Source organism: Synchiropus splendidus, chromosome 2, assembly GCF_027744825.2.
Source record: "Synchiropus splendidus isolate RoL2022-P1 chromosome 2, RoL_Sspl_1.0, whole genome shotgun sequence".
Lineage (NCBI taxonomy): Eukaryota > Metazoa > Chordata > Actinopteri > Syngnathiformes > Callionymidae > Synchiropus > Synchiropus splendidus.
The window spans coordinates 20,784,779-20,811,881 of NC_071335.1; the positions used below are offsets into that span (position 1 = coordinate 20,784,779).

General features: G+C 43.9%; 1 protein-coding gene across 4 annotated transcripts in view; it reads right to left on the reverse strand.

The window, feature by feature from the left end:
- Positions 1 to 1,697: 1,697 nt before the first annotated feature.
- The window catches only part of dlc1 (DLC1 Rho GTPase activating protein), a 55,618-nt gene continuing 30,212 nt past the window's right edge, over positions 1,698 to 27,103 (reverse strand). For 3 of the 4 annotated variants that reach the window (XM_053855448.1, XM_053855447.1, XM_053855449.1), the window contains 13 exons: positions 16,025 to 16,096; positions 14,701 to 14,782; positions 13,382 to 13,445; positions 10,249 to 11,882; positions 9,664 to 9,843; positions 8,046 to 8,205; positions 7,366 to 7,573; positions 6,827 to 7,043; positions 6,208 to 6,322; positions 4,923 to 5,138; positions 3,784 to 4,001; positions 3,535 to 3,708; positions 1,698 to 3,122 (listed from right to left, as the gene is read on the reverse strand). In XM_053855448.1, coding sequence (XP_053711423.1) covers positions 3,023 to 3,122; positions 3,535 to 3,708; positions 3,784 to 4,001; positions 4,923 to 5,138; positions 6,208 to 6,322; positions 6,827 to 7,043; positions 7,366 to 7,573; positions 8,046 to 8,205; positions 9,664 to 9,843; positions 10,249 to 11,882; positions 13,382 to 13,445; positions 14,701 to 14,782; positions 16,025 to 16,096 — 3,440 coding nt within the window. In that variant the 3' untranslated portion in view covers positions 1,698 to 3,022. Of the gene's footprint in view, positions 3,123 to 3,534; positions 3,709 to 3,783; positions 4,002 to 4,922; positions 5,139 to 6,207; positions 6,323 to 6,826; positions 7,044 to 7,365; positions 7,574 to 8,045; positions 8,206 to 9,663; positions 9,844 to 10,248; positions 11,883 to 13,381; positions 13,446 to 14,700; positions 14,783 to 16,024; positions 16,097 to 20,958; positions 21,239 to 27,103 lie in introns of those variants that run through there. The other variant, XM_053855450.1, reaches the window with a different exon arrangement.

Consider the following 27,103-nt stretch of genomic DNA (forward strand, 5'->3'; position numbering starts at 1 on the left):
GCAAGTTGCCACAGGAAGGACTTGAACCTGTGACCTCGCAGCACCAACAGTTGTACCTGTGCTTCCACGCAGACGGCTGGATGACACAACAGTGTTTCTCCCGGAATGTGGCAGATAAACTGGGGTTTACGGTGAAAACACACCGCTACTGTTCTCTTCCTTGTTGTTGACGCCACAAATACACTCTTATCATAATGACATGCCACTGCTGTTGCCACAACAGTTCCACAAATCAGAGTCCACTTTGTTCCGGTCTGGCATCACATGTTGCACAAACCTGTAATAAGCTTAGGACAACAACTATTTTGGGGCCAGAAACGTCTCAGTTTCAGTGGCGCAGGCAGCCAGGGAACAACATCACGGAAACAAAATAATCAAAGTGATGTCCTTTCTCTTCATCGCGAGCGTGGAAGGGAACTCACAGCGTCGGGCTATCAATGTGGGAAACATCCTGATCTGGGAGCAGGAATGTTGCCCGGGTGCTGACTCTTGCTCTGCTTTATCTGGGGCGGAATTGTCTCACTGAGGTCGTCGCTTCCCAGGACTCACTCCCTCTGAACGGGCCCACTATTTCAGCACTTTGAGGGCAAATGCAACTTGGTTATCGATCAAAGACAAAACGGATTCAAGCTGCTTTAAGATGAATTTAATCTCCGCTGAAAAGTAGAATTATTCTGGTCCCGACACTAAGCCTTGCGGAACACCTCCAGCCAGTCACTCTCTTTGTGCTGTGAAATAAGTTAAACAATGAATCTGCACATCTCAGGACTTCAACTCTTGCTGGAAACTGTCCCAACTTATCAGGTGGGTGGACCCCATCCTGTTCAACGCCTGGATGGCCCTTGTTGATGGGGCACCTCCCTGCGGGGGAGGGGGGTCCCTGTGAAGGAGGTGATGTTCCCTTGCTCTCAGCTGCTCACAGCCTCTCAGAAAAGCCGGTTCAACTACTGGAAAGTCCCTGACTGGGCAACAAAATAGCCAACTCCTCTGTTTAGATAAGAGTAACGCACTGAGTGTATTAAGTCCACTTCCTATTGCTTCTAAATTTGTCAAGTGACTGGAAGCAAGCAGTGGCTCTGGTAAACCCCTGGGCTCTCCACCCTCTCCTCCCTGCCAGGGTCTGTGAAAGGCCAGCTGTGGCACAACAGACCCTCCATTGTCTCGCGCCTTTATCAAGCTTATGTAAGAACCTGAGCCAGTGACATCAGCAAAGCGAGTAACATGTTTACTGTTCCGTTTGAAAGGGCCTTCACTTGAAATTCTGGTCATTATTTCAGTATTCTGTTTCCATTATGCCTCACAAGGAAGTAAGGCTAACCTTATATTATACACCTTAAAACCATATATATATATATATATATATATATATATATATATATATATATATATATATGGCTTTCTATGCCCTTGGGAAAAATGACTCCATATGATCAGATATATATTTATGATTATACTGAAATAAAATTTTCAGTTTTGGGCCTTTTACATTTTTCATAGTTTTTTTTATTTTTCACCCTACTGGGAGCTCAAGAAACGGGTCAGAAAATGAACAGAAAAATTGAAATAAAACTAAAAAAAAAATCTGTGATATTAACTACCACCTGACCAGATTCTAAAGGTCTTCTACCGCACTTGTGCAGCACTCGGGACAAACAGTTGAAGCCAAGTGAGACAAAACAGGATTAGACAGGATCAGATTATTATCATAATACATTTAATAGTGCACTTTGATTAACCTGTACAGAAATAATATTAATAGAAAAGATAAAACATTTGTTCGTTTCTGTAACACGAGGCGTAACATTTACAATAAAATAACTATGACACACGACAAACATATCTGAGGTATAAATACACTTAAATTAACTGTCATGCGTTACTGTTTGGTAGAGACACATTACAACGTCGAGGATATGAGCGGATGTGAGTGTTACATAGTGTTTTTTGCAATACTGTGATAGCGCTGAGATACGAAACCTTTTCCTTCAAACATTCAATCGGCTCTCGTCTTTACAGTAAAACCTGTAAAATGTCCACCTTTATAAAAGGACCTGTGGGTGTCTCTGATACGAGTTAGTGTTACACCTTTGGGCGTTGCACTGTTACTTCTTCAATGTACGTACGGGATTATGAGTCCAGAAGTAGCAGTAGCTTGTTTTTTTAGTTTGGTCCGTTGTAGCCGTTGGTCACATGACTAAAGTGATGTCATCATTAACTTTTTGGAATCAAATTTGGAATCCACTTGGCAAATTGAACTGCGACACTCCTTAGTCAACTTGTGCATTTCTACGTTGATTTTGGCAAGATCAAAGGAAAACAGCAAAGAGGGCGGCCATTTTTGTTAGCAGCAAACCATCACAATGGAATGAAACGCAGGTGTGTGACGCCCACCTAAAGCTACGTTTCACATTTTCCAGAAGCAGCAACATTACAGGACTTCAAAAGGTCTACACACATCATCCTCTGCGTGAAAATCCATCTGCAGCGCCAGTGAGAGATTAGCTTGCTAGCATGGTAGCGTGGCTTCTTTGTTCGCATCTTGTCCTTTGAAGTCATTCACTTTCTGGTTGGTGAGCCAGCCACCGATTCCCATCTCACTTAATCTGTCCAAAACATCTCTCCTTACTCCACAAGTCCGCACTGAACCATTCTTCTTCACTCTAATATCAACTAGTGTGCTTCGTGCCAACGGTGAGCGAGAGTAGCCGCCGCACAGACGAGTATTACCGAGTCAGCTGATTGTGTATGTACAACTGGAAGCCAGTGCAAAGATTATGAAGTGAATTTGCAACACATACACACACGTCTTGCTCTCACACACGTTTTTGCTTCTCAGAAGCAGTAGCACCCGTTTGGTAGATTCTTAAGCTCATCCTATAAACATCCATTGGTTTGGCCCCTGAACTCTGACGTCACGAGAGCACAGAACAAAAAAACAACAGAAAACTGTGGTGCCGATGAAAACAAAAGAGTCCAGAGATGACTTTTAGCCAAGGAGACGCTCAGGTCCAAGTGAGTCTTCTTATTTTTCCACCGGCGAAGTGAAGGAGTCACGAATCCTCGCCACCTCAGCAGCACTCAAGTGTCCATATAATTTATTGTACCACTCTGGGAACCGACCCCTGAAAGACACGTGGACAGTGTCGCATCAAACGTGTGGCGTGAACAAAAAACACCATGTAAATGGAGTTCTATTTAACACTGATGAATAGATGAGGTATCATGAAACAGTACTGCAGGGTTGATGAAACAGTGTCCAAATTTTTAGGGTCCACTAGATGGCTCTCTGGGTTTATAAGTAATCTGAGGTTTCGTTGAATTGGCTGTTCAAATTCAAACATTTTAGACAGTGCCATCTGGAGGCCTTTGAAAAGAGGGACACAGATTGAGAACTTCATTGACCCATAACTACTGTCTATACAGTCAGAGGTTGGCCATGTGTTGCTATATTACAGGCCGGATGTGAGTTTGAGCCGGCAGTTCTGATACATGGTGGTGTGCTATTTAACAGATGCAACATAAAAGGTAAAATACCTGCAGTCGATCCTGGAAATGTGTGTCAGTCTGGACTTGTTGCCTCCACAGGGTTCAATAAAGTAGCGTGAGGTGAGGACATTAACGCGGACCCCCAGGACTGAGGCTGCATCATGATCCACCGAGGTGCAGACCAGAGCGCACGCCCCCTTCGGCAGGTCTGTGATCCAGGTTCTGTCAGGGAACATTGTATTAGGTTCGCTGTTGAGGGCGACAGTGGATGACGGAGCTGCCGACGCGTGTGTTTACCTGAGCACCAGGTGGTCTCTGGAAGGGTGTGGAGCCATGGTGTTGCGGACGTACTGGTACACCTCTGTCCTCTCGTCCAGGGTCTCCACCACCCGGCTCTCACACAGGTCTTCGTCCCAGTGGCCCTGCTCTCGTAGCACCCGAGTTAAGACCTCCTCTGGAGCTGCAGGCACTTCAACCGTTGCCTTCCACAGCCTGAGTGGAAACCCGTCATGCACCTGGGGGAGGGACATATATTTCAACCGTTAATTTGTGGATGAGGAAAGAATAGGGAAACCATCTTTTTTCAGCAATTCCAGTAACAGATTTCAACGTAATAAGAACCCATGCAGATACAAAAATGGTTTTGTCGCCCCCCCGGTGGAGAGTTGCAGTATGAGCCGAGAGCACTCTTCTTCAATGTTCAATGCTGTTTCATGTTACTGCTCTGACTGAGCTCATTGTTATCAACAATATTTCACATGCTAAAAGGGTATTGAATCATATAGAATAAAATAAACGTTGGGCAATAATATTGGGGTGAAAAACAAAGCTACATGGGCGGAAATGAGCAGCTTGGGGGATGTCTGTGTTCTCTGACTACTTTCTAGATGTTCATTGGTTCTGGCAGTGACATGACAGGGAAGCGTACAATCGACTCATAATTTCGACTTATTTCCCTTTGTCTCTGTTTAATTTCTGAACATACTTGACTTCTAACCTTCTCTGAATGTCAAATGTTGTCTTCACACATATTTACAGATCAACTTGTTGAGTTACATAACTCATGATCACAAGAGTCTCTCCTGTTTCAGAAGCCTCCACTGAAGTCAGCTGCTTGTCCCTTCTAGAACTTGTGACCCGAAAACCAGTCGGAAAGATTGCATGTAAGAGACAGGAAATGAGGAGTTGTTGCACAGCGCATGTGTGTGTGTGCGCTAGTTTGACAAACTGATGTCATCGTGGGACATAGTCCAGGGCTGGAAAGGGAATGTGAAGTCAAAGGCCAAGCCAGTTTCACACGGATGTGTTCCTACACAGGAAACCCTAACTGCTGCTTTTCCATTCGATATTTAAGGAGCAGAAGGAGGAGGCAAAGGGAGGTGAAGACAGGAGACACTGGTTCACTTGCCCACTTCATTCATGAAGCGACTAGTTACCTTTCGACAGGACAGCTCGACTTGCTCAGGGGTGGAGAAGCTGTCGTAACCCCTGAACTTGTCCTTCGCCTCCTTCAGCAGCGCGTCCATGCTGTCTCGGAGAAACGCCCGGTACCCCTGCTGTCCGGCCTCTTCACCGCCAAGTTCCTCCAGAGGCCGCGGCAGCAGAGCCTGTTCCACATACGAGTTCCTGCAGCGATTCATTTCCTCTGGGATCTGAGGAGTTCCAAAACAGTGTGTGAATCTCTTGTGTTTACGGACCTCTTTTCAGTGACGGGTGAGGCAACAAAAGACATACTTTCATTTGCACGGGTGGAAACGAATGATTTGTTCGACACTCTAATGTGAAAACGCTCAAATCAATTTTCAGGAGCTTTTAACTTCATGAGCAGCATGTCTATTACAGTGAAACCAGAACTGTTTCGTAGCAAACAAAACCCCAAATGTGGTTTGACTGATGAACCACCGTATGAAAACAACTCAAATGAAATGAACTACACTTCAGTCTTAATTCAATTCCAGCCAAATTAGCATCCGAGATCATTCGACAAATTCCTGTTTGTCTAAAAGAAAAGCACATTTAGGTCAATTAATTCCTACTTTATCTCTTGTCGTCAGGTCTAACAAGCTCACTGAAATCTAATAGAGTCTGCTCCTAACTGTGTTTGGTCGCTGTGCTGACAGGAAGCGATCCAATAATGGAATTAGACGCTGGAATAATGAGCAGGACAGCGCCATCTTGCCTCAACGGCCTTTAAATTGAATTAGCTCTCATGCAGACGGCAGATTATTCACAGTAATGAAGTGTTTGTTTGTCGCAACCGGCTTTAACTTAGACTTTCTGCTATGTGGTGTATAGTTTGTGCTCACAGATTCGAGAATGTATATTTGTCTTAAATGTTGTAATGAATAATGATCTCAGCTATTATCTCATAAATATGCTCCGATTTTGAAAATCATTCCTGAAACATACTTTATAACCATTCAAGCTGTAAATGCCTTAAAAATACAAATAATTTAGAAAAATAATGACGTTGAATTCACTTCATAATCGACCAAAAAACTTTATTTCTCTTTTGATATTTTCAAATAAAAGTTTGACATAAACTTCTACAGCATTTTTGCCAACATAAGGTGACGAATGGCTCCCACTCTCAACCCAGCATAATCCGCATTAGCAGGTTGCATAAGGTGTACAAGGGTTGTTTAAACCACAAACAGAGGGAGAAAAAAGGTGCCACTGTCATTGGCATGTGAATACATCGTGAGTCCAACTGATACTGACCCGAAATAGTTTCCTGCACTCTTGGATCATGTGTGCCAGGCCGTGAGTCGCAGCCAGGTTCTCGTTCAAGTCCCTCTGGTCTGGTTTCCCCAGTGTCGGCTTCCTGTTCATCACCCTTTTGACACAGGAAAAGGAAGAAAAGTCAGCAACATCATCTCTCGCTAGACAGCTATGCTAGCCAGATCAATACATTCTGAGTGTGACACTATCGTATGAACCTCAACGCCAAGATATTACATGACAGAAAACAGAACATATTTTTGAGATTAGTATTGATGGAATTAGAAGATTTGCCATTGTTGATCTAGGTCTAACTGAAGAGTTACAGACACCAACTTGATACACATTCTGCTGCAGAAGAGATTTAAAGAAGAAGAAAATCAGGGCTTTAGTTGCAGATATAGCTCTTAATTTTCTGAGTAATGCAGTTAAATAAATCATCAAAATGTTCTGTACAATCCACTTGTCTTCCTTATGGCTTTATTTCTGTCCTCCATCTCCAATATCCTGCTCTTTTGTTTGTACTGAGTGACCCCTTCCTGTTTTTTAGACATGTGCTATGACAACAAGTTACATAAGCGGCGGCTGGACTGACCGCGCGGATGGCGCAGACACACACCTGGGTGAGGAGCTCTCTTTGCGCCGCAGGGTATTGAGATGAAACAGAGACGGAGCCAAGCACACGGCCAGATTGGTCGGGGTCATCTGATTCTCTGCCACGCTGGCCGTCACGTCGCTCAGGAGACAGAGGAGCGTCCGCAGCGCCTCGCGGTTCTCGTCGGGCAGCAGGAGAACAGCGGCGCGAGCGGCTTGTAGGCGCAGCTCTTTAGGCATGTCTGTTCAAAACACAAACAGGGTTACACCATATGGACTTGTTATATAAGTTAAACTATAGTCCTGTCATGTGGCATACATCAGGAGCAGGACAGAGTTTCTTCATCCAACATAAACACAAATGACAGAACAGACTTTGACAGGACGTTCATGTTCGCGGTGAGTCAAAGCAGGATGAGTGCAGCCGCCAGCAGTTTGGGCCCCTACTGTATACACCCATGCCCTCATTCCTCAGGTATTTCCACTGCTTGTCTTGTCTGCTTTATTTAAGGGACTCACGATTTCATATACCATGGTGCTGCTGCAGAAAAATTTAAGTCTTACATTGATATATCTGGAGGAAGGTCTCGGAGAGTTTGCTCGTGAGCAGAGGTTCTGGTAAGTCCCTGAAATACTGCTTCAGCATGTCAGCCACGTCGTAGGCCGACTGCCCCTCATAGCTGATAGCTCCCCCGTCCGATCCGCTAGCCTCGTTCATCTGGCGAAGGGCCTGGATTCGGGATTTAACTCCCGATTTCCTAAACAGACCGACCTGAATAAAGAGAAACATACAAACAATAAATATTAGAACAACGACCACATGAAGAGAGATGGCGGTACAGTTCAGGTTTCAAGCGAAAAAATGAGAAAATGATCAGGAGCCCAAAAACAAATTTACTTGAAAAAAATGCTTTAATGCGTGGTCCAACACACACAGATTCTTGTGCGACGACAGGTGGTGTGACAGCTGCACATTTCAACTCACGTACGCTTGGCCGCTCCGGCACAAGACTGACAGTACTTAAGTGTGCGTTTCCAATCGGCTTATGTAACTCCCAGTGAGAAAATGTCACGGATGAATATTTGATTGACTGCAGATGTCTTAATCCTCAACTGTTACGTAAGTGACGGCTCTTAAAGAAACCATACTTCCTTGGCAGAGGAATTTTCAGATGCTAAGTGATTGACGGACACAAATTTGCTCAGTCATTTGAGTAGTTCCTCTTTTTCTGTCATGCATTTACCTGGTCCAGGCATTGGTTTCTTAAGTAGCGCATAGCCTGCTGAATGCCTTGAGGGAGGGGCTGACCGGTGCGCTGAACGATGACTTGTAGCGGCACACCGAACACATTCCTGTCTTTGTAGTCGCGCACCTTGATCCGCTTCATAAACTTTGGAACTGCCCTGCAATTGACAAACAAAAACCCAAGTGTTACAAGTCGGTTTGACAATTAAGGTTTCGCTTTAGAGTTATGCAACAAGCTGTGGCGTTGAACCCCGTCTGAGGGGTTTCATTTAAATCTGAGAGCCCAAAGTCAGTTTAAACAGGTTTCCTGTTTCTTCCTATTTTATGTGCCGGCAATGAGGGAAACCAAGTGGCGGCAGAATTCTGTCTCCAGGTTTACGAGAGGGGTGGATAAGCAGGGTGACAAGAGGATAGGTAGGTCTGTGTGTGTGTGTGTGTGTGTGTGTGTGTGTGAGGGAGGGGGAGCTTTATATACCCCAAACCTTGGGGTATATAAAGTGCAGGGGGGTCAATTACTTATAAGCATGTGCGACTAATTCCGGGTTCCAGCTGAAGACTTGATGAATTCGGAACATCTAGCCAGTGTCATCATCTCAGAGGTTACACTCGACAGTTCAAAACGATGGCAGTGTAACTTCTCCATGTGAGAGCGTGTTTAGCAGAGCAGTGCGTGACTCAAGACAAGTTCGTCTTTGTGAGCGCTTGCCTCTGGAACACTCACGAGTTCTTCTCCGAACCCCCTTTTTTTTGGTAAAAATGGAAAAAGAGCTACATTATGAGCCAGGCCTGGAATTTTGAATATGTGTAGGCCTCCAGCCTTCAACAAGGTCCTTCTGTATTTCACTGAATCCCAGCCTGTCATGAGAATGTTGTCCGTTTCTGTAATAGGACGACTGCAGTCGTCTTAATCTGAGTTCATATTGGTTGTAAATGGTCGAGCTCTCCAGCCTCTGGCTCTTCTAGCACCAAGTGTGTGAACTACCATGATTGCCCCTTGAAAAACAAGACAATGTTCCCAACAATTACCTGTCTGGGAAAAGAATGTGAAACTCAAGCTCCGCAGACAGGCCTCACCAAGCTAAACTACAGACGGAGGTCAGCGGGACAAGTGCAGGGAAAGAGAGAGCGCAAGCCCAGTGAGACAACAGATCAGGGCTTGAACTGTCATGATTATTACAGAAAGCAACTTAAATTTTTTTTTTATCTTGACAGGAATTTCAATGCAATTATTTTCTTTATTAAAATACATAAAAAATACATAAACACTGCCACATGGAAAAGAAGCATAATTACAATAAGTTAAAGCATAATAAAAAAAAAATCCAAGACACTAAACTTTTCTCAGGTATGAGGGTTGCCTCCCAATATGTGAACTATAAACAGCCTTGAAAGTCTTCCGAGCTTTTTGCCGAGTTCTGCTGGCATTCATCTCCCAGTTATTCTCTTAAAAAACATCTTTCAATGAGAAAGCATAATTTCAAAACCTCTTGAACACAGCAGTAAAACAGAAGGCAACAAACAAAGAGGTAAATCTCTAACCAAAACATTTTTTCAAAGTTAAATCGTGTGACGCCACTTCACCTTTCACTTGAGAGAACCACATTCATCCCACTCACCAGCTGAATCCGTGTTTGTTGGTTGGGGTGTGTCTCTCCAGCAAGGCAGTGAGTTGAAGCAGGGAAAGCTTTTGCAGCAGATTCATCTGCAACACCGACTGGCAGCTGATCTGAAGCTGGGCTGAGGCCGAACTGGGCCGATGAGAGTTCTGGAAGCTCGGCCACCGCATCTTCTGCGGCCTGAACGAAAGGACACAAGAAACAAGAAAGGACACGGTTAAGATGTTGGAGAGTAGGAACGTCTCGACTGTGGCCAGATGGCTGTGTTTAATCTTAAAATTATGGCAACACACATCTTTAGGATTATACATCAGGCGCTCGGATCACGTGGTTTGGTGCATCAATCAATCAACGCTGCTGAAAACATGCCTCTGAATCTTTGAACCAGTAGATTCCTTAAGGAACAATAACAGTCGCCATGGAGAACAAGCAGCATTCCAGAGTATTCAGTGCTATTACATAAGCAGAGAAGTCTTGGCGTGTCCCCTGTCTTTGCGTCTCTTTATCCATCAACACCCCAACAACACCTTCCCCCGGCACTCTCTTTACCACTCACTTATAAGTCAAAATGAGTAAGGGACTGACCTGCTGGTTCTTGTTAGAGATGCTCCAACACCAGAATCTCTTCTCTCCCGATTCCCATCTTCTCCCTCACCCAGAGGATTTCCGGTGCTGTCCTGATCACTTCCGTTCTCGGTCTCCTCAAGTTGGTTCTGCAAGGGAGAGGACGGGCAAGGGGAGGCAGAGTCCAAGGCAGAGTCTGAGTCTCCTTCCTCCTCATCGTCGTCCTCCTCCTCTTCCCGAGCAACAGCCTCGGACCATGCGTTAACAAAGTGCTGCAGGCCGCTGACATGTTGCAGCACTTCATCGAGTTTCCGTTCGTTCCCCTCCTCTTCCTCAACATCTTCCTCCCTTCCAGTGTACTGGACGTTATCATAAAAGCTCAGCCGGCTGTCCACGGAGCCAGAAGAGGTGTGACGTTGACGTCTGCTTTGTCGCCCCCTGAGGATGACTGAGTTCCCATTATCATTCCCATTGTTGTTGCGTGAACTCCCGTCCCGAAGTGCTTTAGGGAAAGTTCCCGGCTTGTGACCTTCCGGTAAATAGAAGAAGATCATGCCGTCGTCTTCTTCCTCCACTTGTCTGCTTTTGTCGCTGTGATTGTTCTTGCAATTCTGCTCCATCACAGTCATACCGTTGGTGGCCCGACAGGGCACGGGTGGGGCGGACTTGGGAGGAGGTGTTGGTTCTGAAGCTTGCTGAACAATGCTGAAGGGGTCAAACCCTTCTAAATACATTCCTCCCCTCTTAGATGAGCCGGCTGCCGTGCTGTGACTGCGGGCGCGAGTCACTGGGCTCGGGGTGCTCACTGCGCTTCCACTGCTGGCTTCAGACTGGCTGCTCCCAGAACTCCCCGTACTGCCGTTGCTAGTTTGAGTCGAATATGACACAGAGCGATTGCGATTTAGAGTCATTGTCTGAGTTGGATTCCGGTAATTGTTGAGATTCTGGTTGAGATTTATGCTGGAGATGTCCACGCAGTTGAGCCTCTGGAGCTTATCCTCATCCAGTCCCTCTTTGATGACCGGACCGCTGATCTCAATCTTACCGGCGCCCCCTTTCTTCTTTCTCTTAGATGAACTGCCACTGCGAAGTCGTAGGCTCTCCATCCTTTTTAAGAAGCTCTTGGCCCGAGAGCGAGTGCTCTTGCCACTACCTCCGCTCCGGTCCAGACTTCCACCTCCCATTCCCATTTTCACATCAAAGTTAAAGTGTCCGAGGGTTTCCAAGGGAGACGGAGGCAATCCGTCGGACAGCGAGTCCTCATTGGCACATCCCGACCCGCCGGTGCCCGACGACGAACACATGCTTGCAACAGAACTGGCGCGAGTGGCACCAACTGATGCGGCTTCATTTGGCGAGTGAAGGCTGGTATTCCGACTCTTCTCTAGCCTCCCCCCACTCCCACTGCTGTGGATGGAGCCCACTTCGGGCTGTTCACTGAGATCGCTCAACACGCTCTCTGAACTGTTTCCTTCGCAGAGGGTGAGCTTGCTTTTTTGAGTAATTTGGGTCTTTGGGAATGTAGGTTGTGCAGCATCTGTGTAGAGTGAGGAGAAAACCTCGAGTTCCTCCAGTCGGGACCAGCGCTTGCTGTCTCTTTGGAAGGTCCAGCGACCACTTATGGCACATGGCTCATCCTCATCTGAGTCTTCGCTCTGAAAAAGGAAGAGGCGTGAAGTGACTCAATGAATGAATGAAACTGTTCATCATGTTGTTATTACTTAGTCACTTAGATCCAAGCTCCTCAATAGCCGATTTGACGTGTTGAAAACATTCTTTTAATTTGGGCTCAATGTCATGAATGACACCCAGTAAGTCTAGAATAAATACAAATTACATAGCTGAGTGATTTGCCACCTATAGCAGATATTTATAGCACACACACACGTTCCTCCCCCAGTTTGGTTAATCTATCTCAAGCCCTGGAGGGACGTCAGGAAATTCCATTATGTCCTTGGTTGCTCAGAATGCTGCCAGACAGACTGGGGTCAATCCCCCCTATAGTTTTTATCCCCTCCGTCTGTACACTAGCACACCCAAAGTGATCATGAGGGAAAAACTCGTGAGTCATGTTACCGGCTCACATTTGGGCGTCGGCTCTGAGGAAAATTTGAAAGTTGGAAAGTTTATGTTTTTCCCCAACTTCCAATGTAATGAAACAATTTTTGGTTTACTTTATTGTGATGTGAAATATGTGAAGTTGGGCTCCACTTATTGGTCAAATGCATTTCTGTAGCACGTATCTCTGTTTGTCATGTTCTTCACACAGGTAAAAAGAAGTGAAGGTGCCGTCACTACAAGCACTAACGAGAAGGAAAGGCTGAGATTAAAGACGGGGAGAATGTGAACACATAAGGAGATCAATGCATTCCTAAGCTGTCCAAAGGGGGGTTGTCATCCCACAAAGATGGCAAATGACCCTTTTGACTGCTCGACTCTTCTCTGTTGACTCCAGGAATGAAAGGTGACACAGATGGGGTCATCTCAATGAATACCACCACACATGGAACAAGGACGTAGCCCTGTAACACCTCGGGCCCTTACACTCTTAAGACTGTTTACACTTAAAGGACATCATTCTTAGTCCAAAGTGACCAAAGTTGAGAGACTGAAATAGCTGGAAATTCTTCCAATGAAAACAAAAATCTGAGTTTACTCAATGAAACCTGTTCTGTGAGGATTGATGATTCAAATCCAAGGAATTTAGCTCCTCAATTATTTTTGAATTCGTTTTTGGTTGAATAAATGGTAAGAGGAAATATTAAAGAAGAAGGCCCCGCCTTGGGGAGGTCCCGGCGTAGGCAACCCCCTGATTTAGACATTAAAGGTACCCTCCTTTCCCTTAGGGGACGCTACAACTCTTAATTTAGAAACAAACCCGACAGGTGCCTTCTCATTAAACAAGATAAGAGAAAACACAGCTTTCCCCTGTGGCCAGGGATAAACGAATGGTTGACTTGAAGATGTGTGAACCTCATGACTGTGTAGCATATGGTTGTGCGCCAAGTCGTACTGCTTTAAATGTGACTTATGTTTTCATATCCTTATAATTCTTGCAAGTTATTGAATCTTTATACAAACTGCAGTATACCGCTCCAAGTTACAAATGTTTCCCAGTGACAGAAAGCACCTGGAAGGAGGCAGTCGTACTCACTCGTTTTCTTTGAGGGGAAATCTCAAGTCTCATTAAAGCGCACTTGTTGAGGGTGTTGAGTCTCCTGCAAAAGAAAAGAAAGTTAATGTTTAGAGCGAGGTCGAAAAACTCCATTACGGCTACAGTCCGTCAGTCGCTATCCTGACGTTTGGGTCAAATAAAGGATGAAACATTAAGAGTCCAGGGGAAGAGATAGAGAGGAAGGGATGTGGCTAATGAGCTGCTGAAGGATAATCCACACATGAGCACTGGGCAAATGAGCGGGAGGAACGTGGGGGGAAGAAAAGACAATAATGAAGTCGGCTGAAGTCAAGATGAGAACTTTAGGAGGGGACTTGGAGAAAGCTTATCCCCGAGCCACCTGGACTTAGGCAAGGGGACGAGGGGGGGGCAAGAAAGGCAGCCCCCGTCTGGATAAGATCATGTAACAATGGAGATGTAAAGGGAAGTAAACATCGGAATTGTCAGGGGTGATGGCCTGCTAAGAGTAGAAACAGTGATATGTTAAAAAAAATTTGGGGGGGGAACATTTTTTTCTCAATTTTTTTCACACAGAAACTTCATTCAGAAGACAGCGCTTCAACTTTTTCCTATTCAATTACTTGATATTCACCAAACTGTTGTTTGTAAAGTCATATTGTTAAGATCAAAAGTGTAAATTTGTGTCAAGTAAAACAAACAAAAATGACGACCACAAAACTGTCGTGGTATTTTGTGTTCGCGTCTTGCTTTTTTGTGTTCTGCAACATGATTTTGCGGTATTAGACTTAGACTTGACTTTATTGATTTTATTGACTTGATTGATTATTCTTTCCAATAGAAGCATTTTTCTCACTTTCTTTTAAAAATAAAAAGTGGATTAAATATATTTTCAGATATTCTCACACAACTCTGAACCTGCGTTGAACACCTGAGCACCAAACTCGTCAAACATTCCAGGAAATTAAACCGGACTTTTCTTTGGTCAAGAAAACTTGCTCAGTAACCTGTGTTCCAAACACAACCAAAAATAACCTTAACCCTAACTGACTGAAGGGTCCAAACACTACAATTTGTGTCGTAACAAGTCAAGGAAATTGCATAATACCAAGTGCTAACGGTATCACGTGTACCATCACACACTCAGACGGCGTGGGCACGTATACAGGGAAATGCTTATCACATCATTCTTTCTTTTCATCACCAACCCTCCATGGCATTCCTATTTTATTTTGAAGGTCTGCCCACATAGTTTCATATCAGCGAACACCAGAGATAGCACATCACATCAAAGAAGGAGTCAAGAGAACTTCTTGGAGTAATGAAGCTTTTAATCTCACCTGCAGAGCGCCTCAATAGCATCTCGGTTGAGGAAGTCATGGTCTCTGGTAACGGAGGAGATGTCAATGGGAAACTGGGCATCTGAAAGACAGGATCAGATTACTTGAAGCCATCTTCCCTGCGCTGAGCTGATCTGTCGAAGATACAGCCCAAAAAACACCCACTCAAACGCCCGCCAAAGCGCTCCTCTCCCCCACACAGGTTTGATGAAAAGCCGAAAGAGGAAGTGGCGTCTTAGCCGACCAAACAAACACAGCTGCACCTTTCAGAGCAGGCAGGCAGGGGGGATGTGGAGCACAGAGGGAGAGAACTGGGGATTGATTGAAGAATGACAATAGGTACTCTACCCCTGCTACTTTATTTCCTCTAGCACACCTGATAATTATTGGTTTCCGTGATCTCAACATCATATCATTAAAGACGGCCTCATAAGACAGCGTGTTAAACATAAAGCTTCCGGAATACAGACAAGAGCTGTTTTACGTGCAAGCTATTTATTGGTATACCCAGCCCCAAAATCCTTTCTTAAACCCTTAGGGCCCTGATGAAAAGAGAATGCTGCATAGGGACTGCCAACACCGCCGGCTCTCTGTACTCAGAGTCCTATCAGTTTGCTTATCTTAAGTGGTGCAATAGTCTTGACAGCACAGGTCATACAGATAGTAGCACTGATTCTAGCAAAAGACAACATGTCATGTGTTTGACTAACTCCGAAATTACGAGCACAGAGTGACAAGGCGGTAGTTTTGTGTTGCGCGCTGCTCATATTTGAAAACTATTTCATCACCTGTACACCAACACAAAGAGCTGTTCCATTCTAGTCGGAAACCGTTCATGGTTAAGTGGGATGGAGAAATGAGCTGCCGACACGAGAGAGCTGCTGTCATCAGGAGGTGGCTATATAAGCCCGGAGGACATGTCAGTAGCTCACATGGTTAAAAATAATGCTAAGCTTATACACAATCATAATCAAATTGTCATTCATATCATTTAGGACAAAATTGGAACCAGACCTGGGCAAAGGAACCTAACTTCTGCCAGTGCCGCGTTGAATGACTGACAACATGAGACCAAGGAAAACAAAGCAAACATCTTTATGATGTTGCTTATTTTATGCCATAAAATTGACAATGAATGACAATAATTAAAAAAAATGTTAAAACTGCGATTTAAAAATGGGCCTTTAAAGTGGTTTGAGTCTAAACATCGACTGCATTTGAAGAGCTACTAAAGATACTAAAGGCAAACCTTTTGCACCTGAAGGAATAATAACGGACAAAAACATGATTTCTTTCTAAAAATCAATTCATTCAATATTCTTACCTTCATAAAGCTGTGCGTACTGTGGGAACCCAGCGGCTCGCAGCCAGGTGCATGCTTCTTTGGCTTCAATCTCTGAATGTGACAAAGAAAAAAGAAGCATATTGGTCAGCGTGAAACACAAACACAGATTACAAAAACACACCATAACAAACATTTCGACCATTTTAACCTGTCATTTGCTTCATATTCTTTTTAATCAACTTGTATGAAATCACTAGCCCTTATTGTCTCAAGCACAAAAGCCTCACACGCAAACGTGTGAACATAACACGCTAATCCGAAAAGTGATTACAGAGCAGCATTACATAATTCAATAAAGCCTATTTACACATGTTCTTTCGACACATAACTTTCTACATCTGAATCCATAATTTTGTTTTTGTTCACAGACTCTGCTAATCAACACTGCTGGAGACGGGTGGCGTCAAAGACATCTCTCAATCATCCGTGAAAGCCCTTTAGATGACACTCGGCAAATGGGTACCCACACCCCGACTTCACTGCCATACCAAACAGCCCGGCATTTGAAGAGACACATCACCGAGACACTATAAAGGTGCTTTTTGTTACAGCAAGTACATGTACACATGAAGTTAGAAACTTCCAGGTCCAGATGAGGCTGCACAAGGAACATGAACTCAACAAGAGGACTATTTTCAAAAGCTCCAATAAAAGCTGTCTGAGCTGCAGCTCAGAGTCTCCAGCCTCTCAACCATATGTAAGCATTTACATACCGACAACAAGCCTAGACGGCAGACAAACCCACTAACAACAAGGTGTGACTTGACTGACACAGGGTCTCCCCTTTTACCACTGCAGGGGCAATACAACTACTACAACACCAGATTGTACCAGAGTGTCAAGCGACACATTAACAGACTTGTATGACTGCAATTTAAGTTGTCAATCGAACACAAATAGTGTGGTATGGCTAGTATTTTGTACCATTGAGACACCTGAAGGTAGTAAACTCCACTGTTTTTTTTTTAACATCGAAGACTATTGAATTAGCTTGTGTATCTTTGCTAGTGTGTGTGCCGACATGCAAGTCAGCGTGTGTTTGCAAAGACTAGCCTCATGTTTAAAGACAAACAACTCAAAAGACAGTAGAGCTATTGAGATGCAAATGAGACACGCAAACACAGTTAGCTTTCCACTATACCCCCCCCCCTTTCCAGAAGGACTTTGGGATCCAATGAGTTCTTTTGGGCACAAGCTTTTCAGCGACACACAGCTTTTCCACTGTGTGTGCGTCAACCCGTCTTTACAGTGTGACGTAAAACGACACAAGTGTTCTCCACACTGATGCATCAAACTGAGGGATATTCTCTCCTGCAACACAATGTGTCTCTAATCACATTTTTCTCCACCTTTGTTCGGCTGCAGAATATACGGTCCACAAAGAATATAACAAAAGAGCATTTCAATGTTTCTGCACAGGGTTGGTAAGTACAAAAAGACCCAGCTTTTCTAATCCAACATCAGTGTACATCCTTTTCACTAATCTGGTCAAACACCTATTTTCCTCCATCTATACAGCGCAACCTCCTAATCTGTCCCCTCTTCAGCTTGTCCCGACCCATCTAGCCCATCAGAACAAAAAGAAGCAACATCAAGTGCGACGTGACTATGAACATGGCTCCTCTTGAACATTTGTTTATAATAAGAATTTCGATTTACTCCTTCAACGCACTTCTTCTGCCCTCGCCAGGGAACTACCTCAGTTCCTTTTCCTGCTTCCTTCACAGGAAGAGAGCAGTTCACCGCTGCTGTGGCCACAAACCAGCCCTCAGTAGGACCCTGCCATCGCTGGTTCCTGTCTGAATAATACATAGACACAGGGCAAACAATGGCTCTGGAGATGGAAAATAAGATCAACAAATCCTTAATGGTCAGTGGCATTACACATTAAATAGGACAACAGGCTACATAACTAATAAGACCTCTTATATTCTGTTACAGATAAATCCATCCACCTCGGGCTACACTAAAATTGCAGCTGCTATTTATTCTACAGCTGACCTCATAATTACCAAACAGAATCGTTTTCATTTTTTGTCACGACAGCAACTGTTTATGTGGAATGAAAACAAGCGTGGCTGGATTTAGCTCGTCCAAAATACGCAGCAGTTGACGGCCCTTTGTCAGCCTTCTGGTGGTTTGACCCCGTAGACCGGCCAGAAGCCACATAAGGGACCATTGACATCAACAAAAGGTACACGCCTTCGAGAACATGGACCCACCATTTGCCTGGTTTTATTACAGTACTGGATGTAGGGGTATGATGTAATGGGATAGATGGGTGGAGACATTGATCTAGTCTGTATGAGAACTCTTTTTATGCCATCACAAGAAAAGAGACTGTTGCAGTCCGCTCTATTGCCTATGTATTTGACCATCTCCGCTCTGGCCCCCTTCTGAGCTTATTTCAACCACTGCGCTTGCCTCTGCTCACCCCTTCTCCTCTTTCCTTCCTTTCCTGTGGCAGGAAATTCTCACAATTGCTGGCCAAAGTTTCCCTCCATCACAGGAGGCTACAAGGTCTGGCTTGGCTGACTCTGAATGCTCTGCTCCACTGGGAGTTTGTTCAGAAGCTCACAAACAAAGGATGCTGCGCCTACCTCAAAGGCCAAGCAACATCCATGTTAAACTTGAAGTGAAGGGTTCGAATACAGTTGTCACTTTGAAGAAGGCATTCGCAAAATAATCTTGACCACTGTTGTGAGTCAAGGTGGCTTATCTGGAATTGGCTAATCACTCCTGGGGTTTGGAGTGTGAACTGTAAATGCAGAAGGTTCTTATCAACCCTCGAGGGTCTCTCTGAAGAAGCTGCAAAGTAGGGGTTGTGATTGGCGCTATGATAAATCTGGCTAGACTTTGTGGCTCATGTGCATTCAGGCAGGAGCAGCGAAAACATTGTCATGAGATTTGCTTTTTGAAAATGAAAGAAACACCATTCTTCACCACCCCTGAGTCTAAAACAAACCCCGATTTCTCTGGCAATGAAAGACAGTTTTGTGGAATGAACCCCTAAAACTCAACATGTAAAGGAATAAAATAAAACACCATTAATAAAAACGACTACAGGTAATTGAATTCCTTTATTGATCCTCAAGCGGATGTTGTTGGCTACTTATTAACTCATAAGGTTGTAACAGTCAGACAATAAAATCATAAACTAGTCGAATCATATTCACAGATCAAAGCAAAGTTGTGTCTGGAGATGTAATTTTACTACAACTTAATTTGAATTCAATTCAGTTTTGAATCTTTCATACCTCTACTTTCTTCATTCCTGTTAAATGTGTCGGGTGTTTAAAGATGACTGTGATATACTGTAAGGAAATGGCCACCACATTCTGCAGGCAGTTAACCTCCACAAGACACAGTACATCAATAAAAACATGAATATAAAAATAATTACCCACAATCCTTAAAAATGTATTTGTGGTGTGAAAATATTTTGTTCCTCAATGGGTATCATGTCATGCAATTCGACCGCTGAAACAGCTGCTGAGAAAATCTAGCTGTTGTTGAGATAGCGCCAAGAATATCCCCATCTGGACACTCTCAAACTATGCTACTGACAAAGCTACAGATGAGGGAATAACGAGCTCAAGACCACGCGCTGCTCGAGTTATCGCCCACCAGCTGGCATCGGCACGCAGGCACAGACACCCCGGCATGCCAACACACAGCTGGTCCAGATGGATCATCTCCCAGTGAACCCCAAAGGACCACAGGGTTACAGATGATGGATTAATGCTCACAGGGGCCCTCTCTTCGGATCAGGTGACCTGAGAGATCCAAAAAGCCGTTTTCTAAAACCAGATGACAGCCTGCATGTCAGGACCCAATACATCTACTTGTGACCCGGGCCACACTGACACCCAAAACCACAGAAACAAAATAATGAGAACATGTGTGACTCTTCAGAGCCCCAATTCACTTCCTGTCTCCCCACGATGAAATATAAAAAGAGACACTAAAATCAATCCCAATAGATTCAAAGGAAACTTAACACTGGTCGACAAGTTCTTAAAGGGTGAAAAACCGTCAAAATTATTCATGCATTTACTCGCATTTGTGCGACGATTTCTCTACTCTGGGGTGTTGTGACTATTTATTAATGCCCCCTACTGAAAGTCCACATTCAGTCAACTCCACAGGTGTCGAACCTTTTTAGTGAAAATATTAGGTGTCCTTGACAGAGTTGTCTGAAGTTGATAATGTAATCAAATGGGTCTCAAAAGTTGGTATTTACAACCCAAATGGCCCCACTCTTCCCTCTGTATATGATGAGCCAGTAAAGTTACAATTTGATAGCTTTCTAATGCTGTAATGATTTATTTCTTGGTTGCGTTGACCTCCACAGCAGGAATCCATGGTTTCGATTGAAATATATTTCTTCACAAAAAAAGCAACAGACACAGAAATCTAGTTCTCCAGGTTTAAACAGGAAAAAAAACACACACCGCATGTAACATAAATTAAAAACATATTTTCCATGTTTTAAATCAGTTGTTTGGGCTTCACTGAACCCAACAGTGCACATATCTGTTCCAGACTCAGGGTGGCTGATAAGAAGCCAAGTATTGGCACGGACAGTTCAGGGGAAAAGCCATATCAGCCTGAGCCAGCCAACATAACTGAAATGGGAACGTATACAAGGACATCCTTTAAGCAGTTAACGGCTGATTTATCCGGCAAGTTCTGAGATGGACAGGAAACGGCACTGGCCATCTTCAATCTTACAATAAGGAACAATAAACACGCGTTAAGATGAACCAGCTCACGTCCCAGGTAATAATGCGGAACGTCCCTTGTCAGACAGAAGTGTGCGTAAAAGAATAACTCCAAAACTCATTAACTAGAAAATCCAAATTATGACTGTAGAAATATTCACAAAGCAACAAATGAAAGCAGCCACTTACGTGTTAGAATCATTTTCTATAAAATATCTCTCATCCAGCCTCGACATAAAACCAAAGAGCGTTCGGTCGGGGAGCGCCTGTCCAGGTCACGTCCGACGCGACGCCAGCATGATAATTCCAGTCAGTTTCAAACTACACAACTGGACGAAGAAGTCCTTCAGTTCTCGCGTGCGCATGTAAATCCATGATGGTCGATCAATACTAGATACAACTGCAATAAACTCCTGGGCTTTAAGATCCTCCGTCGCTCCCTGCGTGACGCGGCTCCGAGCAGGAATGTGAATGGGTCGCAGTATGATTCAAGCTTTAGGAATGGATAACTGGAGTCGTGGCTCCACCTCCACCCTGCTGCTCCCACCTGATAAGAAGCCGGAGACTCTCTCCGACCTCAGCAGGTCACTGCAGCAAGGACCACAACATTCTAAACTTGTCTCAGTTAATACATGTTCTTTAAATGTGCGCCTTTACGCATCGTTACACGCAACACACTCCTGTGTTTGCGATGATGACTATCAAAGTTTTGGGATAGAAAGCGAAAAGTCTGCCTCCTCCAAAAGGCCCATTAAGGAGTAATTGAGACGGCTTGGGGTCGGTGGCCACTTTTGCATATCATTAGAATTTCCCGCAGACAACTGGGGCGTTTCTTTTGTGACACGGGATTAGGCTGCAAGATGAATAGCAGCCAGCATGTTAATGGTCTTTCCCGTGTCTGTGCTTGCGCACGTAGCCGACACATGACTGACGCCAGGTAACTTATCTCAGGACAGATATGGCCACGTGGTTTTGATGGTCTCACGCCACAAGCGTGATGCCTTATGACAAGAAATGTCTGATTCTTGATCTGTTAATGACTCTACTTCCGATAAATTAGATTTGAAAAATGTAAAAAAAAATTATAATCCTTACTCATATTCATTTCCTCTGTTGTCATAGCAACACTCTGCACAAGGGCTCATAATACGGTTAGTTTTCCACGTGGCGAGGGAAATCGTGACCTGACATTTTACAGAAAGTGCTGTCGGTAACAGTGGAAAAGGATGATTCAGAATATCTTGGCGACCGGACCCAGACTGGTGCCCCAGGCCGACAGTCACAAGTGAAGCATCCAGTCAGTCGTCACTAATACAAAATCACAAGGTTTCCGAGATCTCATGATGCTTTGCTGTTTGTTGTCTTTGAAGCCTTATTTTCTGGTGTCTGACTTTCATGTGCCGTATCAAACAGGAGAGCATCTGATAGCCCCACCGCCCACCACCTGAGACGCTTCCATGACCACACACCAGGATTTAAGCTCTGATATGCCTTTGCGGTAATTATAATTCGACAATAAGTGCGGTAAAGTTTGAGCTCAGACAGGATGACTGTTGGGTGTCTGCTGTCTTCATCATGAGTAATTCTGTGAGGCGCATCATGTTTTAATAGTCAGAGATCAAATACAAGCCAGTATCATCATGGCTTTTGGACAAAGAAGACGATATCAGGAGAAGCGTCGGCGCTACTCTACAGTGCTGGGGATTCACTGTCAAGTTAAAGCGACTTAATCCTTCCTAAATCCTGAACAAACACTGTTACTTTTATGGTAAATCGTGAAGATGTTTTTTTTCAAATTCATAGCAAGGATGACTCATCTTCCAGGACGTTCCACATTACCACCCAAGGTCTCAGCTCAGGTGTCAGAACAACAAACAACAGCAGAAATTTTAGATAGTATTGTAATTGACTTCGCAAGCCTCCTTAATTCATGGCTCCAGGCTGAAGCTACTGTTGTAAGTTGTAAACGTAAGTGGGTCCCCTTTGACCCTCAGATCAGTGGGTCTGGCTGGACCAGACAGTCAGAGCGAGTCTGCTTGAAAATCATTCGGAATGGATGTTCTACCTTTGAGCAGACAGACATTCAGACATGAGTGTGACAACGCAAACAATAAATAGCGTGATGCAAACAGATAAGAGGCCCCTATAGCACAGCGGACATGCCTTGGGGTGTCCTGAAGACCGCTTCTAACCACAAACAGGAGGGCCAGGTGAGGGTCAGCGGATGGACATGTCACAATTGATACACAAGCACCTGAGGCAGTGTTAACAAATGTGAACAAAAGGGAAGAAACTATAGGAACAAAAGCTCAACGCAGCTCAGACCGGCACGACCACAGTCGTCTTGGTGCAGGGGTGTCGAAACCGTCCAAGTTACAGGCCAAACAAAATGTACTACAGGAAATAGGTGAAAGAGGCTGTAATTTTCGCATTAAGCATACCTATGGTTTGCAACTGACAAGAAGCACAAACACTCACTCTTCCTTCTTTCCTCAAATTACCTTCCATCTCTGTTTTTTCCAGAGCAGTTGCTCACGTTGCTTATCTGCTTGCGCCAAGTCGCCATTCTAACGACAAATCCTGATCTTCAAATCTCCAAATCTTCCTAGGTCTGGACAGCATCACGTCCTGGAGGTGACCTAGTGTTTTGTACCGTAAATTAGTGCTGTTTTGAATTTACAGCCAAGTATTCAGACTCTTGCCGGCCACAAAAAACTGACTTGCTGGGCCGGATTTGGGCCCAGGGTCTTGAGTCACGCATCTTTTATAGGCACAACCTCAGTTAAGACATGTCGAATGCAAGAAAGAAGGGAACAAAGCTATCTAGATATATTATAAGGGTCATTGCATGCTTTTATACACAAAAACCCAATGGATATTACAACTCTATATGTCTCATCAAATGAAAATGAGGCACTAGCAATTACAACTCCATTGCAAAAGTTTGTCATTTCTTGACGTGTGCGATTTTAGGATTGCAGTTAGGATTGCCGTTTCTGTATGGACTCAGTAATGGCTGTTTCACAAAGAGGAAAAGGAATCCCAAACTTAAAGGGTTGAATTGGATGCAAAGGTTTTGCTCGGTGCGATTTCAAGTGCTTAAGTAAAGGACATGAGGCTGATAATAAATAATAATGTACAATAAAATCACAATTCTGGAAAATGTTCATGGGATAATGGAATAAAGAGTCAGTTGCTTTACTGTTTCAGACAATCAGTTTAACTGTGATGTGTTTGCAAGAGAGTAAAAGAGACAGCGAGACAGAGGAGGGGGTATTTTCACAACAGGAATCTCTATAAATAGTTCATCCTTCAGGACCAGCCCAATCAGACAGCGATTATAGACAGGCAGAAGATAGAGAAAGGTGGTGGTGGGGTTGGGGAGGGGAGCACTGTCTTGGACCAGCACACACAAACAAAGGAAGTGTGAAGCAGACAGAGCAGCAAATGTCTTGCAGACACCCTCTCCCGGCTTTGATGGAATGACCGTAATCACAATGGAGACAGGAGGTTGACACACTCACACTTACAAAAACAATGGATCTGTGTTGTAGCACAGAGGATTTTTTTCATCGGATCACAGGCTATGAAGTAAAGAACAAGACAGGAGCCAAATAAGCAGGGTAGCGAAAGGTGAGGTCTTGTTCAAGGATTGTTCAAGTCTGCCACTTTAAAGGCAAAACTAGTGGTAGATACAATGCTGCTTGTATCCTGAAGAAAGTGACTGGCAGCTTTGTTCAAGAGCATTGATTTAGAGTGGACAATGAATCATTTATTTTGGGTATAGAATTATATATACACGCCATCGTATAGAAGGCTCACAGGTTGAGTCACTGTACAAGCTTATGTAAGTGGGTCTTGCATGCTGTCGTGAAGGAAACCGTGTTGACATGTCACTCATTTACCATAACTATGCCGCCTCAAGTGTGTTGTATAACATGTTTGTCGCTCCTAGCATTAACATGCATGTTGATTCATTGCTGAATGTATGCTGACGTCCTGTTTATGAAATAGTCGAGTGCCTACTGTGTTTAAGGAAGTCCATATGAAGGTACAGATGGGAGACACTGTAAAGCTCCTCAGCCTTGAATGTAAAAGAGACTGGTGAATAACTTGAACTAAAATGAACTAAACTGAACTAAAATAAGAAAGCACCTTATGAGTGTTATATATATACTAGGGTTGAGACTTGATAAAAAAAAAATCCAGATTTCTGATGAATTAATCACATATTGTTTAAGTTATTCTGTGCTTTTTGTGCTTCTGTCTAGAAGGTTTTTAAACTTACAAGTTCCATCCATCATCTCTTTCATATGGATTGGAAAAGAAGTGTAATTTATACTTCAAAAAAAGAAGCAATTGCTTATCTCCCAAAGATGCAGTCGTTCCTCTTAGTCGACAGTTAATCCTGCCCCCTGAGCACCGCTGATATCTTAAACCATGTGAACAGTAAAGCGCTGACATGTGTGGCTGGAGTTCAACCTTGGCGTTTTCATGCTGGCATTGAGAGTTATTGGCCAACGCTAATGTGCAAATGGTAAAGCAAACAACATTCTCGTCGCTGCGAACAGGCGCACTGACTCTGAAACACATGTGTGCAATCATTAGCAGGTCTAGTGAACTTTACTCCATATGCCACAGGATTTAGTGCCCACAGTGAGGAACGTGAGGAGCAGTGCAAATCAAAAATGCAGGTGTGGTTTTGACATGTCGGTGGGAGGATATTTGATCTGGCGGACGGTAGCTCTTATCTTGCTGAGGTGTGTGGCTTGCTAAATCCGCCCAAATCTATTTTAATAGACCTTTAAAAATGTATAAATCCCACTCTAAACTACTCAGAGACGTCTGAAGCCCACGTGAAGAGATTCTCTTCACAACAACCTTTCCTGCTATAAATATCCTGCTTTTTTAGAAGAGCATTCTGGAAATTTCCAGTCAGAGGCAAATCTCGAAATGATGCGGTGAGTGCAGTTGACAACCAGATGGTTGGCATCATGAACCACTCCCCAGGAATACATTTGCGTTCCCAAGACTTCCACCCCTTGTAATTCTCAGAAATATAGTCTGACATACACACACACACACACACACTATTTGTATACTTGTATCTCTATCCCTATGAGGACCTCTCATTGACATAACGCTTTCCCGAGCCTCTCACCTTTAACTTAACCATCAAAAACACATGGCTCACCTGAACCAGGACTCTGAACCAAACTGAAACCTAATTATAATGACCCAGTTATTTTGAAGTCTTCATCCTCAATTTCAGGCTTAACCTTGTGGGGTCCAGCCAAAGCCACATGGCCCTCACAAAGATAGTGTTTTGTCAAGAATTGACACACACACACACACTCATGCACAAACATATGCACACAACCAATTATTTGTGATTTTTTTTTCCAGAATAGCAGTTTCTAAAAATAAAGTAATTTGACTTCTTTTTTTCTAAAGAGGCAGAGCTTAGTTTTTATCTTGGGCCTGAATTGTTCGAATGATTAGCCATAGCCACATATTGAACACTATTTCAGGGGCTTTTGAAATGCCTTTCTTGCGCTCTTGCCATGGTGACCATCTGGCATCCTGCTGACAACCTGAAGCAAATGGTCGGGTACCATGACTAACATGAGCAATGTTGCGTTGGTCACACCAGCTCTTGGCCTTCATCAGACTGCATTCAAGAGTTTTCTGGATACTTACAGCATTCTGTATGGTAGCTTCATTATTGTACATTATAAATAGACAATGTCAGTTCTTGTTGCTCGAAATTGTATTTGTTTTTGGTTCGGTTGAGTGGCTGCAGGAATGTCACGCATTAAAGACCAACAGATCTTTTTTTTTTTCCAAGAGACCTTTTTTACTTCTCAAGAGTGTAAAAAGAGAATCATGCCATTTAAATAAGCGCCCATTTTTTTAAAGCAGTGAAACAATTTCACAACATGAGCTCTGTTGCCTGGAAACTGGAAGGGATTAAATTAAACAGAAAAAAAAACAGGCTTGATTTTGGCAATGGAAGAGTCCTGCGACTCCAACCACATTAACTTTGTAGGTAGCACGTTCACAAAGCTTGACCAACAACTACTCAGCCATATTGCATATTTACAAATTCAGAACAGGTATATAGTTTCCAAGGACACATGCTGAACATCAGAAGCTCAGACGTTAAGGTATTTATTCTCAAAAAGTGAGGAAAAGAGATAAATTACATAAGTGGCAAATGTTGGCACAGGTTTGAAACAAACGTTGGCCAAAATCTCAGGATGAATCATGAGCCCTCGGCACAACAACGCAGAAGACGGTTGGCATTATTTTAAGTTTTGGCAGTGCTGTGTGA